Source organism: Microcaecilia unicolor, chromosome 10 (assembly GCF_901765095.1).
Source record: "Microcaecilia unicolor chromosome 10, aMicUni1.1, whole genome shotgun sequence".
Classification (NCBI taxonomy): domain Eukaryota; kingdom Metazoa; phylum Chordata; class Amphibia; order Gymnophiona; family Siphonopidae; genus Microcaecilia; species Microcaecilia unicolor.
In genome coordinates, this window is record NC_044040.1 from 2,464,113 (window position 1) to 2,478,745 (window position 14,633).

At 44.7% G+C, this 14,633-nt stretch overlaps 1 protein-coding gene across 2 annotated transcripts in view; it reads right to left on the reverse strand.

Annotated features, from left to right (window-relative positions):
* SEMA3A (semaphorin 3A) overlaps positions 1-14,633 on the reverse strand; it is a 321,151-nt gene that overhangs the window by 34,249 nt on the left and 272,269 nt on the right. For both annotated transcript variants that reach the window (XM_030216059.1, XM_030216058.1), the window contains exons 13-15: positions 11,414-11,455; positions 9,060-9,217; positions 2,842-2,909 (exon numbers count right to left, since the gene is read on the reverse strand). In XM_030216059.1, coding sequence (XP_030071919.1) covers positions 2,842-2,909; positions 9,060-9,217; positions 11,414-11,455 — 268 coding nt within the window. The remainder of the gene's footprint in view (positions 1-2,841; positions 2,910-9,059; positions 9,218-11,413; positions 11,456-14,633) is intronic.

Consider the following 14,633-nt stretch of genomic DNA (forward strand, 5'->3'; position numbering starts at 1 on the left):
TGGAACAGCAGAGAAGGGAGCTTCACTTTGGGGGAATCCATTTCTGTTCAATTTGACTTTTCCACACCACTCAGCCCCTCCCTGATCATTTAGGCCAGTTATACAGCCCCCCCCCCCAAAAAAAAGTAATATCTGTAATGGTTCCTTAATCTGTCTTCTGGTTGGATTTTGCCTGATTGAAATTCTAGTGTGGCAGTCCGTAAAACCTGTCCCTCATCCTCTGCCCCTCCCCCAGCAGGAAAGCTTCCAGAACTGTCCTAAGGTACTTTAGGAGCAATGCAATAACTGGGTGCCTACGTTAGAGCAGGATTAAGTACAGGAGCCTGAATGCAGCAAGGACACACAATTTATGGAATTCTGGCCATTATCCCCGAAGTTCTATCAAATGTTTATGTGAAAATTTGGGCCTGTGCAGAATTTGCATGGAAAACTTAATTACATGAGCCAATTAATGCCAATAATTGGCTTTTTAACAAGCAATTATTGGCACAAATTTGATTTAAAACTTACGTGCCTAAATTTTATGCATGGCTCAAAAAAGAGGGCGTGGACAGATCAGGGGTGTTACACGTGTAATTATAGAACTCTGCACATAAATTTACGCCTAGGCATTGGCACCATGTTTTTGCAGTTGGAAATGGTGGCACCTACATTTTTTTTATCTGTGCTGATTATTTAAGCACCATATATAGAATATAGTGTTATGCGCATAAATGGGGTCCCCATTCATGTGTAAGTTCCATTGCAAATGCACGCTATATATTTATATTGCCCGATATTCATAAGCATTAACCGGCCAGGATATTTTTTTTAACCGAATGAATAGTTAAGTTCTGGAGCTTGTTGCTGGAGGATGTGGTAACAGCAGTTAGTGTATCTAGGTTTAAAAATGGACTGAGCAAGTTCCTGGAGGACAAGTCCATAGTCTGTGATTGAGATAGGGGAAGCTACTACTTGCCCTGAGATTGGTAGCATGGAATGGGGCTACTATTTGAGTTTCTGCCAGGAACTTGTGACCTAGATTGGCCACTGGGCTAGATGGACCTTTGGTCTGACCCAGTATGGCTATTCTTATTCATGTCAGTAGTCTATGGGGTCCTTTTACTAGGGTGCGCTAAATGATTAGAATATGCTAAATGATAAGACACCCATTATTCCTATGGCCATCTTATCATTTAGCGCATGCTAAATCTGTTGCTGCATCTTAGTAAAAGGAGCCCTATGTGTGGACATTTATACCTGTTCTCAAGCACACGCAATGTCCATGCCTAGAACACAAGTGTGATCTCCACCAGAGGTGTAGCCAGACAACAGATTTTGGGTGGGCCTAGGCAAGAATTGGGTGGGCACCAAGTGTTCTCCCCCTCTCAAAAAAAAAAAAAAAAAATCTCAGCTGGTGGGAAAATGCTTCTTTCCACCTTGGCAGCAGGAATGCACTGAAAACTGAGCATGCACAGGTGCTGGTGTCTTGGAGAGTAGCGTTTTTGTTACCATCAGGGGGAAATCTTCAGCTGGCGGAGCTTGGGATTCCCACCAGTTACCACTAAACATGTGCTACGGTTGGGTGGGCCTGAGCCATAAATGGGTGGGCCCTGGCCCACCCAAGCCCACCTGTGGCTACGCTACTGATCTCCACAGGATTTACGATACTGTAGTAAAGCCAATCTGCTTGTTATAAAATGAGCCTTCTGTTGTTTTCTTAATTTATGAAGAATTTTTCGGAAATACATAACAAGTAAAACTTATTTGATACAGGAAACAAGGCAATTAGTGTTGACATAGCAATTTGGAAAGAGAAAAGAAGAGAAAAAAAAATCCAGCTGATATTCAAAGCGAGTTAACCAGCTGGAAACGGCCACTGACCGGTTAGGTCGCTCGTTGTCAGCTATTTGGTCATTTTCAGTGGCTGCTGAAAATGATGGGTTAGCGCCAACTTCAAGCCAACTACGTCAGGGACATTCTGGGGGTGGAGTCTGGTTACGTCCCGATATTCAGATATAACCAGCCAGGTTAAATAACACTACATAAAAAGTTCACCTGGGAAGCTCGCCAGGTGCCCTTGGCCTGGATTGGCCGCTGTCGTGGACAGGATGCTGGACTCGATGGACCCTTGGTCTTGTCCCAGTGTGGCATTACTTATGTAAGTCTGAATATTAACTTAACTGGTCATACTCTAGCCAGCTTATAAATAAAACAGATATTAAATGCCGAAGTCAGACACAGCCTTACACTGAATTTCCAGTTTTAGCGCTGGGAGCAGACAAAAAAATGCTGTCTGCCACCAGCTTATTATCAAGTGGAATATATTCACAAATTAATCAGAACACTAACACATTTCCCCTTAGTCCTGAAAACCAGAAAACTGAGAGGAATAATACGAAGACAGAGAACTTTAGCTCCTAATAAGTAAAAAATATGAAAAATGCTAAAATTGTAAGCTCAGCTCGGTGACTTATGGTTATCAGTTACCTGGGTAAGAAACTTACGGCCCTGTTGACTAAGCCACATTACAGGCGAGTTAGTATTTTTAACGTGCCTTAACCATGTACGTGCAATAACCGTGTACGCACCTACAATATTCCTATAGGCGCCTACAGGGTTGGCGCACGCGCAAATTGTAGTCACGTTAAAAATGTTAACGTGCCTTAGTAAACAGGGCTCTTATTATCAAGAAAATAAAATGACCCTCGTACGACCTCTGGAACCTAGACTGTCACAGTCATCTCATTTCACTTAGCGAGAGCCCACTGGATGCCTCTCGAATGGTAACGATTCTCGGTTATAACTGGTCTGAGCTGTCTTAGGCTACTCTCTGTGCAGTGTCCACTCAGTACAACTCACCATGATGCTGAAGATCTGAACAGTGAGTCAGAGGATCCCCATTCCGGATATCCTGCCTTCTTGTCCGCCTAAAAATATGAAAAAAGAAATGTTACAATTTTCTGTCCAAAGAATTTTTCCGAATCCTGGTTCTCTCATTTCTGTGCTGTTGAGCCAAACATCACACTTGTTTGATTTCTGCAGTACAAAATAAGGAGTCCTTTAATTGTTAGAATTAGCAGGCAATTATTAAAAAAAAAAAAAAAGCTTACCACGGGAACACGGACCAGCACCTATTTAGGAGGCCAGTAAGGGCTTCTGTGTTAACTGTGTGCTAACCAGTATCACACACAGACGCCAAAACTACCAGGGTATTCATACAGAAGAACAGGGTAATTTGAAACTTCCCTGGTGCTTGTGGTGCTCTATCCGGTTCATTGCCACTAAACATCCCCAGATAGACCCGCACAGGTGACTTAACTGAGCAGGAGCCTCAACTACCTGGTTAAATTATTATTATTAATTATTTGTTGCGTTTGTATCCCACATTTTCCCACCAATTTGCAGGCTCAATGTGGCTTACATTATGCCGTGATGGCGATCGCCATTTCCGGATAGAGAATTACAAGTGGTATTGCATTAAGGCGCATAAATGGTACAGTAAAATACAAAGTGGTATTGCCTTGAAGTTTCTGAATGATAGAATGAATTATTAAATAAATTAGATAATCAACTATTGAAAGTTCATTTCCGGCAAGAGAAATAAAGTGGTAGTGTGTACTGTGTAGCTTTCATTAGTAGCAACGAAGGTTATCAGTCTAGTGTAAAGAGTTTGGTTTTGTCTAGTTCATTTAAAGTCTAGTTGTCTACTATTTAGGATGGATCATTATGGTATGCCTTCTTGAACAAGTTGCTTTCAATATCCATCACTTAGGGTCCACTTTACAAAGCGTCAGTGAGCCCAACTCAGGCTTACCGCACACTAAATCAGAACTACTACCGGCCCAACACACCTGCCAGCGGTAGTTATGGATTGAGCGTGTGACATTTGCAGTGCATCAGGAATTTCTAACCCGGCGGTATTCAGGCATCGCCGTGTGCTGCCCAGTTACTACCAGAACCCTTTCCGCCATCTTAATGGGTGGCGGTAAGTGCCCCCTGCCACATGGCCATGCGGTAGGAGTTATCTTGCCGCATGGCCATTTTGGGGGGGCTTTTTACCCGCTGCAGTAAAAATGGCTCTGGTGCACGGGAAAAACGCCTCTACCGCAGGGCCATTTTTCCTGCAGCTTAGTAAAAGGACCCCTTAATGTTTAACTCAAGCTGGTGACTTCACCTGCTGAAAACCTAGACTTCGAGCTATATTCCAAGGGTATTTTCAAAGAAAAATCACACATGTTGGAAACTTGAGGGTGAAAAGCCTGCACCCTAAAAGTTCTTGTTTGTGTTGTACCCGATAGTATGTCAGTGGCTGATCTGGGGCAGAATCGAGGGTGGATCTCAGGAAATTTATGTGCATGTGCTATTTTCCTCCAGTGACTTAAACTCGTCCCGGGAGCACCTGGCTAAGACTACATGAGCTGCCGTTTTTCTACCTCCTGAAAAGAGCAATTGTTGGCCAAGCCACTTTACTTGGGTGAATTGTTATTTGCCTGGGCACATGGCTTTCAAAGTTGTCTTCCCCCTGTTGTACTGCAAAGTTCATTATATTTATTTGTAGTGTGCTTGTTTTATGGCGATCAATACTTCAGCTCCGGCTCTGATTTCCTGAAAAGATATCCAATAGTTCTGCTCAGGCTGCTGAACACATTGATAAACGATCAGCTCATGCCTCGCTCTGCCAACATGAAGATCAATGACTGTGCAACGTTCACAAGATTTTAAAGAAAGCGTATTACTAACCTTTAGAAAAATCATGGAATTTGAAAGGGAAAAGTCTCTTCTTCGATGCACCCAAATTGTATGGATCATAAGATCTAGTCATTAATCCTTAAGACGGCTCCTCTCCTCTTTCCATTAAATGATTAACACTCGGAGACTGACAGGTTAACAATGACCTGGCAAACCAGCTCAGTAAAGAGCTGAGTATTAGCAGACCAGTACGTAATTCAAACGTTTCCATGGGGAACCAATCTTTCAATTCAGTTCCTTTCGGGGCAGTGAATTGTGTGACTAGATCTTTTACACTCTGCTAACAAGGTTTCCATCTGACTTACAAGTGTTTCTTTCACTTCTATAATAAACTCAAAATCTGTCTTTACATTGTGTTTGCTTTTCTTTTGTCTTATGTGATCTGCAAAGTTGTGACAAAAAACTCAAATCAATACTGGAATGAAACTTCATTCAAAAAAATGTTAGGTTATCTTTTTTTTTTTTTTTTCCTCCTTTCTTGTTTCTAAGGTCTGTATAAATGGTAAAACATTCCTCTGGAAAACCTACAAGAGGATTCCCAAACCGGGGCAAAGCAAGGAGGATTAGGCTGCCGGAACACAAAGGTCAAGGATCCTGCTTGAAAGAACACTTCGAAGGGTCAGTTGTTTTGGGCTGACCTCAAAAAAATAATTGTTTCTTTTATGCAGGCAAGGGAATGACCCTCTGCAGAAGAACAAAAAAGTTAGGGCCAAAGGCCAGGAGTTATTGTTATGCTGAAAGAAGTCATTTATACAACAATCTAGAAGGTCTGTGTTTCAAGGTATCGGAAGCAGCTTAGGTTGGGGCAGACTTCACTTGTGCACTGTGGATCCCTGTCAAAATGTGGTAACGTTTTGGCATCCAGGCAACCTGCAACCGTCTCTGGGAGAGAAACGTCTTGGCATCCAGGCAAGCTACAACCGTCTCTGGGAGAGAAACGTCTTGGCATCCAGACAACCTACAACCGTCTCTGGGAGAGAAACGTCTTGGCATCCAGGCAACCTACAACCGTCTCTGGGAGAGAAACGTCTTGGCATCCAGGCAACCTGCAACCGTCTCTGGGAGAGAAACATCTTGGCATCCAGGCAACCTGCAACCGTCTCTGAGAGAGAAACGTCTTGGCATCCAGGCAAGCTACAACCGTCTCTGGGAGAGAAAAGTCTTGGCATCCAGGCAACCTACAACCGTCTCTGGGAGAGAAACTTCTTGGCATCCAGGCAACCTACAACCATCTCTGGGAGAGAAACGTCTTGGCATCCAGGCAACCTGCAAACGTCTCTGGGAGAGAAACGTCTTGGCATCCAGGCAAACTACAACTGTCTCTGGGAGAGAACACTACATAATATATCTCCATCTATATCTATATATCTCTACAGTGCATATCTATGTCTATGCCTATCTACATATCTATCTTAAAGGCCATAGGGAGTGGGGGTGCACAGTGGTAGTTATCACAGTGGACAGAGCTTGGGCATAGCAGGAGAGGAGCCGGGACCTAACCGGTTAGTGACCTTGTTCAGACTGCTAACCGGCTCTCCTATCTTTAGCTGCAAACAGTGGCGTAGCTACGTGGGGCCTGAGGGGGCCTGGACCCCCGTAGATTCCACCCTGGACCCCCCTCCCGGCGAACCTGCCCCCACCGCCGCCTACCTTCACTTTTGCTGGCGGGGTACCCCACTCCCCGCCAGCCGACGTCCTCTCCATCCTGCTCCTGCTGTTGCATGCATTGCTGACGTCCTGCAAGTACAACGTGCAGGACGTCAGCAAAGCATGCAACAAGAGCAGGAGCAGGACAGAGAGGACGTCGGCTGGCGGGGAGTGGGGTCCCCCGCCAGCAAAAGTGAAGGTAGGTGGCGGCGGGGGGGGGGAGGGTTCGTGGCGGGAGGGGGGTCGGAAAAGACGTGGGGGGGGGGGGCGGCAATGGCGGGGGGGGGGGGGGGGACGGTGCCGGGGGAGGGCTAAAATGTGCCCCCTCCCCTCAGGCTTTGGACCCCCCTCCCACGGAAGTCTGGCTATGCCCCTGGCTGCAAAGCTAACTGGGAACCAGTCTGAATATTGGCCAGTACTTAGTTAGCTTCCAGGTTCTGGTACTAGCTTATCCTGCTGCCCCCTTCCTCCCCCATGACCACAATCCGTCCTCCCTCTCACTCTGCACATATTTAAGGAGGAAATATTTTTTCAATCAACAAATAGTTAAGCTCTGGAATTCATTAGTTTGTGTATCTGGGTTTAAAAAAAAGGTTTGGAAAAGCTCCTGGAGGAAAAGTCCATAGTCTGTTAGTGAGATACACATGGTGGAAGTCACTGCTTGTCCCTGGGATCAGTAGCATGAATCTTGCTACTATTTGGGTTTCTGTCAGGTATTTGTAACCTGACCTGGCCACTGCTAAAAGCGAGCAGCTCATTTGCATGCGATTTCCTTCATGCATGCCCGTTCCTTTCCAAATCGCTAAGGGATCGGTAAGGGAAGGGCTTTTTCTGTTCAGTTAGTGCATCAGTTAGTCCACTGCAGTGCCCCCTAGGGTGCCTGGTTGGTGTCCTGGCATGTCAGGGGGACCAGTGCACTACGAATGCTGGCTCCTCCCATGACCAAATGAGTTGGATTTGATCGTTTTTGAGATAGTCGTCCTCGGTTTCCATTATGGCCAAAAACCGGGGACGACCATCTCTAAGGTTGACCTAAATGTTGAGATTTGGGCATCCCCGACCGTATTATCAAAAGGAAAGATGGACGCCCATCTTGCTTTGATAATACGGGTTTCCCCGCCCCTTCGTGGGGACGTCCTGTGAGGACTCCCTCAAGAAAACCTGGGTGCCCCATTTGATTATGCCCCTCTTGGCCTCTCCTCAAAATATACAGTACTGAGAAATATTGGCAATATACCAATTTACATGGCCAAAATTTATCTACTGTATTTATCAGCCTGGCAATTTAAAAAAGGAAAACAATTATACAGTCAGTAGTATCTTCCAAGATTTTAAACGTCTTAACTACATGTTAATCTAAAAACTCCATGGAGGTTTCCAAACAATATTTTACTCCGGGGCGTTTACTAGATAAAAGCACAGAACACTTCTCATTCCTGTTCCGTATCTATCCATCTATGGTCTTTATATCGTGTAGCACTACCCAGAGCCATCTGTCTGGCTCCTTTGGAAGTTTAGCTCACACCTCTTCAATAATAGTTCAAGATGAGTTACAGTCAGGTACAGTAGCTATTTTCCTGTCCATGGGGGATTCACAGTCTAAGTCGGTACCAGAGGAATAGGAGAAATAAGTGACTTGTCCAAGATTCCAAGCAGTGGCAGCGGGGCTTGAACCTTTGCTTCCTTAATTCTTAGTCTGCTGCAGGAGTGTAGCCAGACCTCGACGGGGGGGGGGGGGGGGGGGGGGGGGGCAGGGGGGGGGGCAGAGCCCAAAGTGTGTGTGTGGGAGCACATTTTGGCCCGCTTCCCCAATGCTGCCCCCCCCTCCGCTGCTGCTGCAAAGGTACCTTGACTGGAGGGGTTCACCATATTGTCTCTGGGGCCCCCGGCTTGGCTGGCAGGGGTCCCCAAACACCACCAGCTGAAGCATTTGTCCCACACTGGTCTCGTGTTGCCTGTCCTGTTTTCAGTCGCACCGTGCACGCATGCTCAGTTTCACTAACATGAGTGTGCGCGGCATGACTGGGTAGGCAATGCAGCATAACCAGCGAGGGACAAACACTTCAGCTGGCAGGAGTTGGGGACCCCCACCAGCCAAACCGGGGACACCAGAGCCAATTTGGGGGGCCCAGGCCCCCATAGCTCCCCCCCCCCATAGCTATGCCACTGGCCTGCTGCTCTAATCGTTAGGCTACTCCTCTGTTTCAACATAATTAGTACTGTGTGTATTAGCAACGTGACGATCATTCGCTCAGAGTCATCTTGCCCTCTTGAAACAGATTTTATTCATTCGTTTGGGACCCTTTTACAAAGCTTAGTATACGCTAACGGACATTAGAGTGCTCTAAGTGGCACGTGGCCCACAGGTAGAAAATGGGACTTGTAGCATTTAGCATGTGCTAAGCTTTAGTAAAAGGGTCCCTTTAATTCCTGAGACAGAGTGGCGTGGAGGAGTGGTCTAATGGTTAGTGGAACAGGCTTTGATTCTGGCAACCTCCTTGTGAGCTTGGGCAAGTCACTTAACCCTCCATTGCCCCAGGTACAGAAGCTTAGATTGTGAGCCCTGTAGGGACAGACAAAGTACCTGCATATAATGTCTAGTAGCGCTAGAGAAATGATTAGTAGTAGTACAGAGGGAGAAGGTGAGTGTGTAAGTCATGAGAATCTGAAAACATCACTACCTTTTAGCCGTGGGGAAGTACCGAGAGCAGGAGGAACCGTCCCAGGCACAGTAGGGGTCTCTGGCTAGGCAACACTCAGCACAAGCTTTTCCGTACACATCGCAGCGATGCAAGGGGATCTGAGAGACGCCAATGGGAGAGCTGATATACAGCTGTTGCTGTGGGAAGACATTTATAGAAATATTTTTACAATAAGAAAGATTTTCATACATTTCTTTGACTACCATCATCTAATCAGGTGAATTTTTGCATTTCTGTACTGATGGAATGGCCTAGTGGTTAGGGTGGTGGACTCTGGTCCTGGGGAACTGGGGAACTGAGCTTGATTCCCACTTCAGGCACAGGCAACGCCTTGTGACTCTGGGCAAGTCACTTAACCATTGCCCCAGGTACAAATAAGTACCTGTATATGTAAGCCACATTGAGCCTGCCATGAGTGGGAAAGCGCAGGATACAAATGAAACAAAAAAAATGAGGATAATAAGAAAATGGTCCTGATGGCAATTTTCCCCAAAAAGAACGACCCTGAAGAAAAGTCTTAGCACATCATGTCCCAGTATCTGTTTATAAGAAGCCTTCTTCAATACAGAGACGCAGAAGTGCTATAATCGTACTCAAGTTAGGGCTACAGAGAAGGTATGGTTTGTGGTACTGCAATAGCAGAGAAAATGGAGGGACTAGCTGGGTCTAGGAGTGTTTTTCTGCACTGAGTCTCTATGCTGCTCTTTTTCACTGTATTCATAATAATAATTCAGATTTATTGATCATCTCACCAGTTGTTCACATTGGATTCCATGAAACCTAATACACATGTGATAAGCTTAGTGCACTCAGCTTCCCCAGTGCAACTGGACCCATGATCAAAGGACACTTCTACCCTTCTCATATTTCCTCCCAGAAGCAATTACTTCAGCCTCTTGCCCCCTGTACAGGACACCACCTAGTTCTTCCCTGGACATGCCTACCCTTTCAAATAACTCTCCAATCCCCACTCATCCCCAACGCTGATTCAAAAGGAAGAGTTCTTACCTCCCATTTGCTCATTCTTCAGTGATAATCTGCCATCATTTACTACCAGTACAAACTTTGATTATCATATTGTAGATGCAGAACCAGATAATCACTGAAAGCCAAGCTAGTAAGAAGTACACAATTATCGTTCTGCAGGCTCATCTCGGGGAGGGGCATGGGGGAGTCATTCACCAGAGGGGGTGTGAGCAAGGTCTAGGGTTGTTATGTCTGGGATCCAAGGTATTGTTTCTGCGCTGGGGGAGGGGATACAGGAGGTGGTGCTGTGGGTCAGTGTCCAGAATCCAGCAGGGAATTTGGTAATACAGTTTAGTACAGCCCCATCCAGGGATGCTAAATTTCCTAATGATGGCAATAGCATGTTATTTCAATGTTTAGCATGTGCGGGTATGTTAAACTTTAGTGTGTTAAATAGCATGTGCTTTGGCCTATATTGGGGATTTAGGTCTAATATACAGTATTTTGGAAGCCAAAGGTTACTGGCTTCCAAAATACTGCTTTAGCTCTTTAAGGGGTGCTACACCCAGAGAAATAGAAAATGAATGTCCTTGTAATTTATGACTGAAATTAATTTATCGATGCCTGAATCCTGAGAAATTTGGAGGTGGGCAAGAAGTTCTGCAGGACAGTAAGTTTTACCCCTGACTGAGATGAGCTCATGTTTTAGCACCTAGAGCTGAGAATCTCCAGAATCTGACCCTTTAAACAACCCCAATGTTTTAGAATTGAGGCCCTTCCTTTGTGTAAGCCACTGATCTCCAAAAGTGATTTACAGTTCTGGTATTTTGTAGGCCCTCAAGTCCCTTGGAGGATCTTCAGCCATCCAGAAATCAACTCTGTGCTTTGCAGAATTGGTGCATCACATGCGATCTTTGGACACATCAACATATCAGATGCTGCTATCCACATCAGCACCATTGGCCATACCCAGAGTTTCGGCTATAAAGCGTTAACTGGACACTATTGACTTGAGTAATGCTGAAAACTTATAAATGGAAGTAGATGTTGCTGGACTAAATGATTTCCTTATTTCTTTACATCTTAGGTCATGAAAATCAGACTAACAAAATAAACCTGACATAAGTGAAAAATAGGCATTCAGACTATCAGTTGACATAATCTAGTTTATGAACATCCATCAAACTCTCAAGTCGGGTGATTCTGTTTCTTGTTCTTTCTCCACCTAGGCAACAATGCACATTTTTCCTTGGAAAAACCGTACATATGTCAAGGAAATTGTCCTTATTCATACAACTAGGACATGCACAGCTGCTTTAGAGACAGCAAACCCATTAAACACAATGTAATTGAAAAGTATTGCATACTTGCTTTGTGGAAATCTCCATGGCTGAAATAGGCGTGATCTCCTGGGATGAAATAAAAGGAGAGAGAGAGAAAAGTAACGTTGGTTTCGTATAACAGAATCAGACAGTTTAAGGCTATTTCAGGGGTTCTGGATTTAAAAAAACATAGGTATAATGTCATCATCTCCAGCTGAAGTTAATATGGAATATGAGCAAGGCCAAAACCCATTACATTTTGTGTTTTCCAAAGTGTTCCTGACTCTTGGGTGTTTGTTTCACAAATTCATTTTTAATGCTTGCATTGTGCGCATAATAGAACCTTGAAATGCATGCAAAGCAATCGAACAGGCATCAACTGATAGGTTTGCTAGCACTAATAATTTTGAGGTGCTTAAACGAACCAAATGTATGTTAGTGAATTTCAGCCCTAATGGAAATCTGACTGTAGATTTTATTTTGTTTTCAATTTCATCCAGACTGATAACAGAGTAGATCTGAGCTTGAGTAGGTCATGTTTTCCCATGAAGTCCAGTAGAAGGCTTCTAGCATGCCTATCCTAATCCGTTAACCGCTCGATGAACTGACAACATAGTATCAGAGGTTCTTTTACAGAGTCGCACTAAAATGTAGCCTGCGCTACTTTTAGCGTGTGATTTTTCCCATGCGCTCAGGCCACTTTTTAGCACATCTGCGTAAATGCTGAAATTCTATTTACAACATTAATGGCCAGGCGCTAAGTTCCAAATTAGCGCCTGACAATTTACTGTGTGAGCCCTTTCCGCCTCCTGTTTACTTGGCGGCAAGGGCTCACGCGCAAACCCTGCGGTAATTGGGCAGCATGCAGAAATGTGGTAACTCTGTTGATTACCAACAGGAACACCCCCCACGGTAGAAAATAGAAAATTATTTTCTACTGCGGGAAACTGCACATACCAACTTTGGAACTACTGCCGGTCTCCTGTGCTACCCTGGTGGTAGGGGCGTTTTGGCACACACTACCGACATGGTAGTCCTACTGCATTTTTGTAAAAGGGCCCCTAAGTAAATTATGGCAGAAAAAGGCCTGAATGGTCAATCCAGTCTGCCCAACACTCACACTCATCAACTCTTGGTTAAACCAACACTGAATGCGATATCAAACACATGATCATGGTCTTTCTTTGGCATTTTTGGGACATAGACCACAGAAGTTCACCCAGCTCTGTCCTTACATTCCATCTACTGAAGTTGCCATGGAAGCCCATTCCAATCTATCCGAATCTACCGCAAAAGTCTGCCCAGCACGGTTCTCATATTTCTGTTACTGAAGTTGCAGTTGAAGCCTTTTCGAGCCCACCCTAAACCCATTTTCCCATTTTGGGACACAGACCATAGAAGTCTGCCCGGCACCGGCCTTAGTTCTTCACAGCCGGAATCACCATCTAAGTGCCACTTGACACAACCACACCGATACAGCCATTTAAGGTTAGGGTTTTTTGTACCATCCATTTTCTAATTAGAGATGCTCTGTGTTCTTCCCACACTTTTTAAAAACTTCTGTCACCATTTTTGTCTCTACCATCTCCCTTGGGAGGGCACTCCAGGCTTCAACCAACTTCCCCGTGAAAAAAAAAAATTCCTGAAATTAATCTTAAGTCTACAATGCTACAACCTCAATTCATGACCTCTAGTTTACTGTTTCCTCTTCTCTGGAAAAGATTTGTTTCTATATTAATACCTTTCAAGTATTTAAACATCTGTAGCATATCTTTCCTCTAGGCAATACATATTCAGGTATGCAAGTCTCCTTTCATATGTCTTTTTGGTGCCATACCATTTTTGTCACCTTCTTCTGGACCACTTCAAATCTTTTTACATCCTTGGCAAGATATGGTTTCCAAAACTGAACACAATACTCCAGGTAGGGCCTCACCAATGACTTGTTCAGGGGCATCAACACCTCCTTTCTTTTGCTGGTTATGCCTTTCTCTATACATCCTAGTATTCCTCTGACTATGACCACCACCTTGTCACACTGTTTTGTAGCCTTCAAATACTATCAGCTCAAGGTCCCTGTCCCTGACTGTGCATATCAGCCTTTCACCTTCTAGGTCATATGGTTCCCCTGGATTTCTACGCCCCAGATGCATCACTCTGCCCCAGCACCTATCCTTGAGGCAGTCCACTATTCACCTTTCCTTATTCTGAGTGAATTCCATTGACCACCAACCTCTGGCATCTGTCTGTCAACCAGTTTCTAATTCAGTCACTACTTTGTGTCCTAACTTCAGCCTGTCGTTTATTCAAGATCCTTCTATGAGGAACTGTTTCAAAGGCTTTGCTGAAATCCATTGCATATAACATGTCCTCGATCCAATTCTCTGGTTGCCCAGTCAAAAAAAAAAAAAAAAAATCAAATTCAAAGACCGTTACATCAAGTCTTACACAAAAGAGACTGGAAATTTAAATTCTATTTTTTTTTGGGGGGGGGGGGGGGGTAATCAGGGTGTGCCAAAAGGCAAATTTTGCCACACCCTAATTTACCACAACAGTCAGTAGACTCTGGTATCTCAGAAAAGCAGGTTGCTGACTCCTGTGGAAATAGAATAATGCTACCTGCAAGCCACCCTACAAGAAGCTTGATTCTTCTGGCCATCTCTTAAAGAAACTGGCAATGAGTTGGCTCTAGGTCACCCCTTCCTAACAGAAAGGCCCTCTTGTTGCCCGCCTCCAAACAAGACCCCTGCCAATAGTGCCCCAACCAAATCCCCCACCAACGTGAAGATCTTAACTCAAGGAGTAAACCACAAGAAACTTGACCCAAGTTTAGAATGTCCATCAAAGGCCCCCCCCACCCAACTTCCCAAAGCCCAGCAGTATCTCTAATAATCCTTGGTTTCTAGAGGGTGATCAGGAGCAATCCTCAGCAGCTTCTGCATTCTCTAGGATCCAAAATGGCGCTGGAGACCCATAGCAGTAGTCTTGTGGTACTACCACTACAGGGTCATGTTTCCATATAAGGGCATTCTTAATAACCCAGCGCACACTGCCACAGTATGATATCTACATAGTAATGAGCTACTTTACATGCATTTGCATGCTTTGCATTTCATTACTTTGTAACACAGGGTGACTTATTTAACGCTGCATTAGGGAACTGCACTAGAGCTCTTTAATAACGCCGGTTAAGGTCCTAACAGTTTGATAACTTCCCCCCTTAGAGTCATTCTCTTTTTTTTTTTAGTTTTAGCAGTTTGGCTGT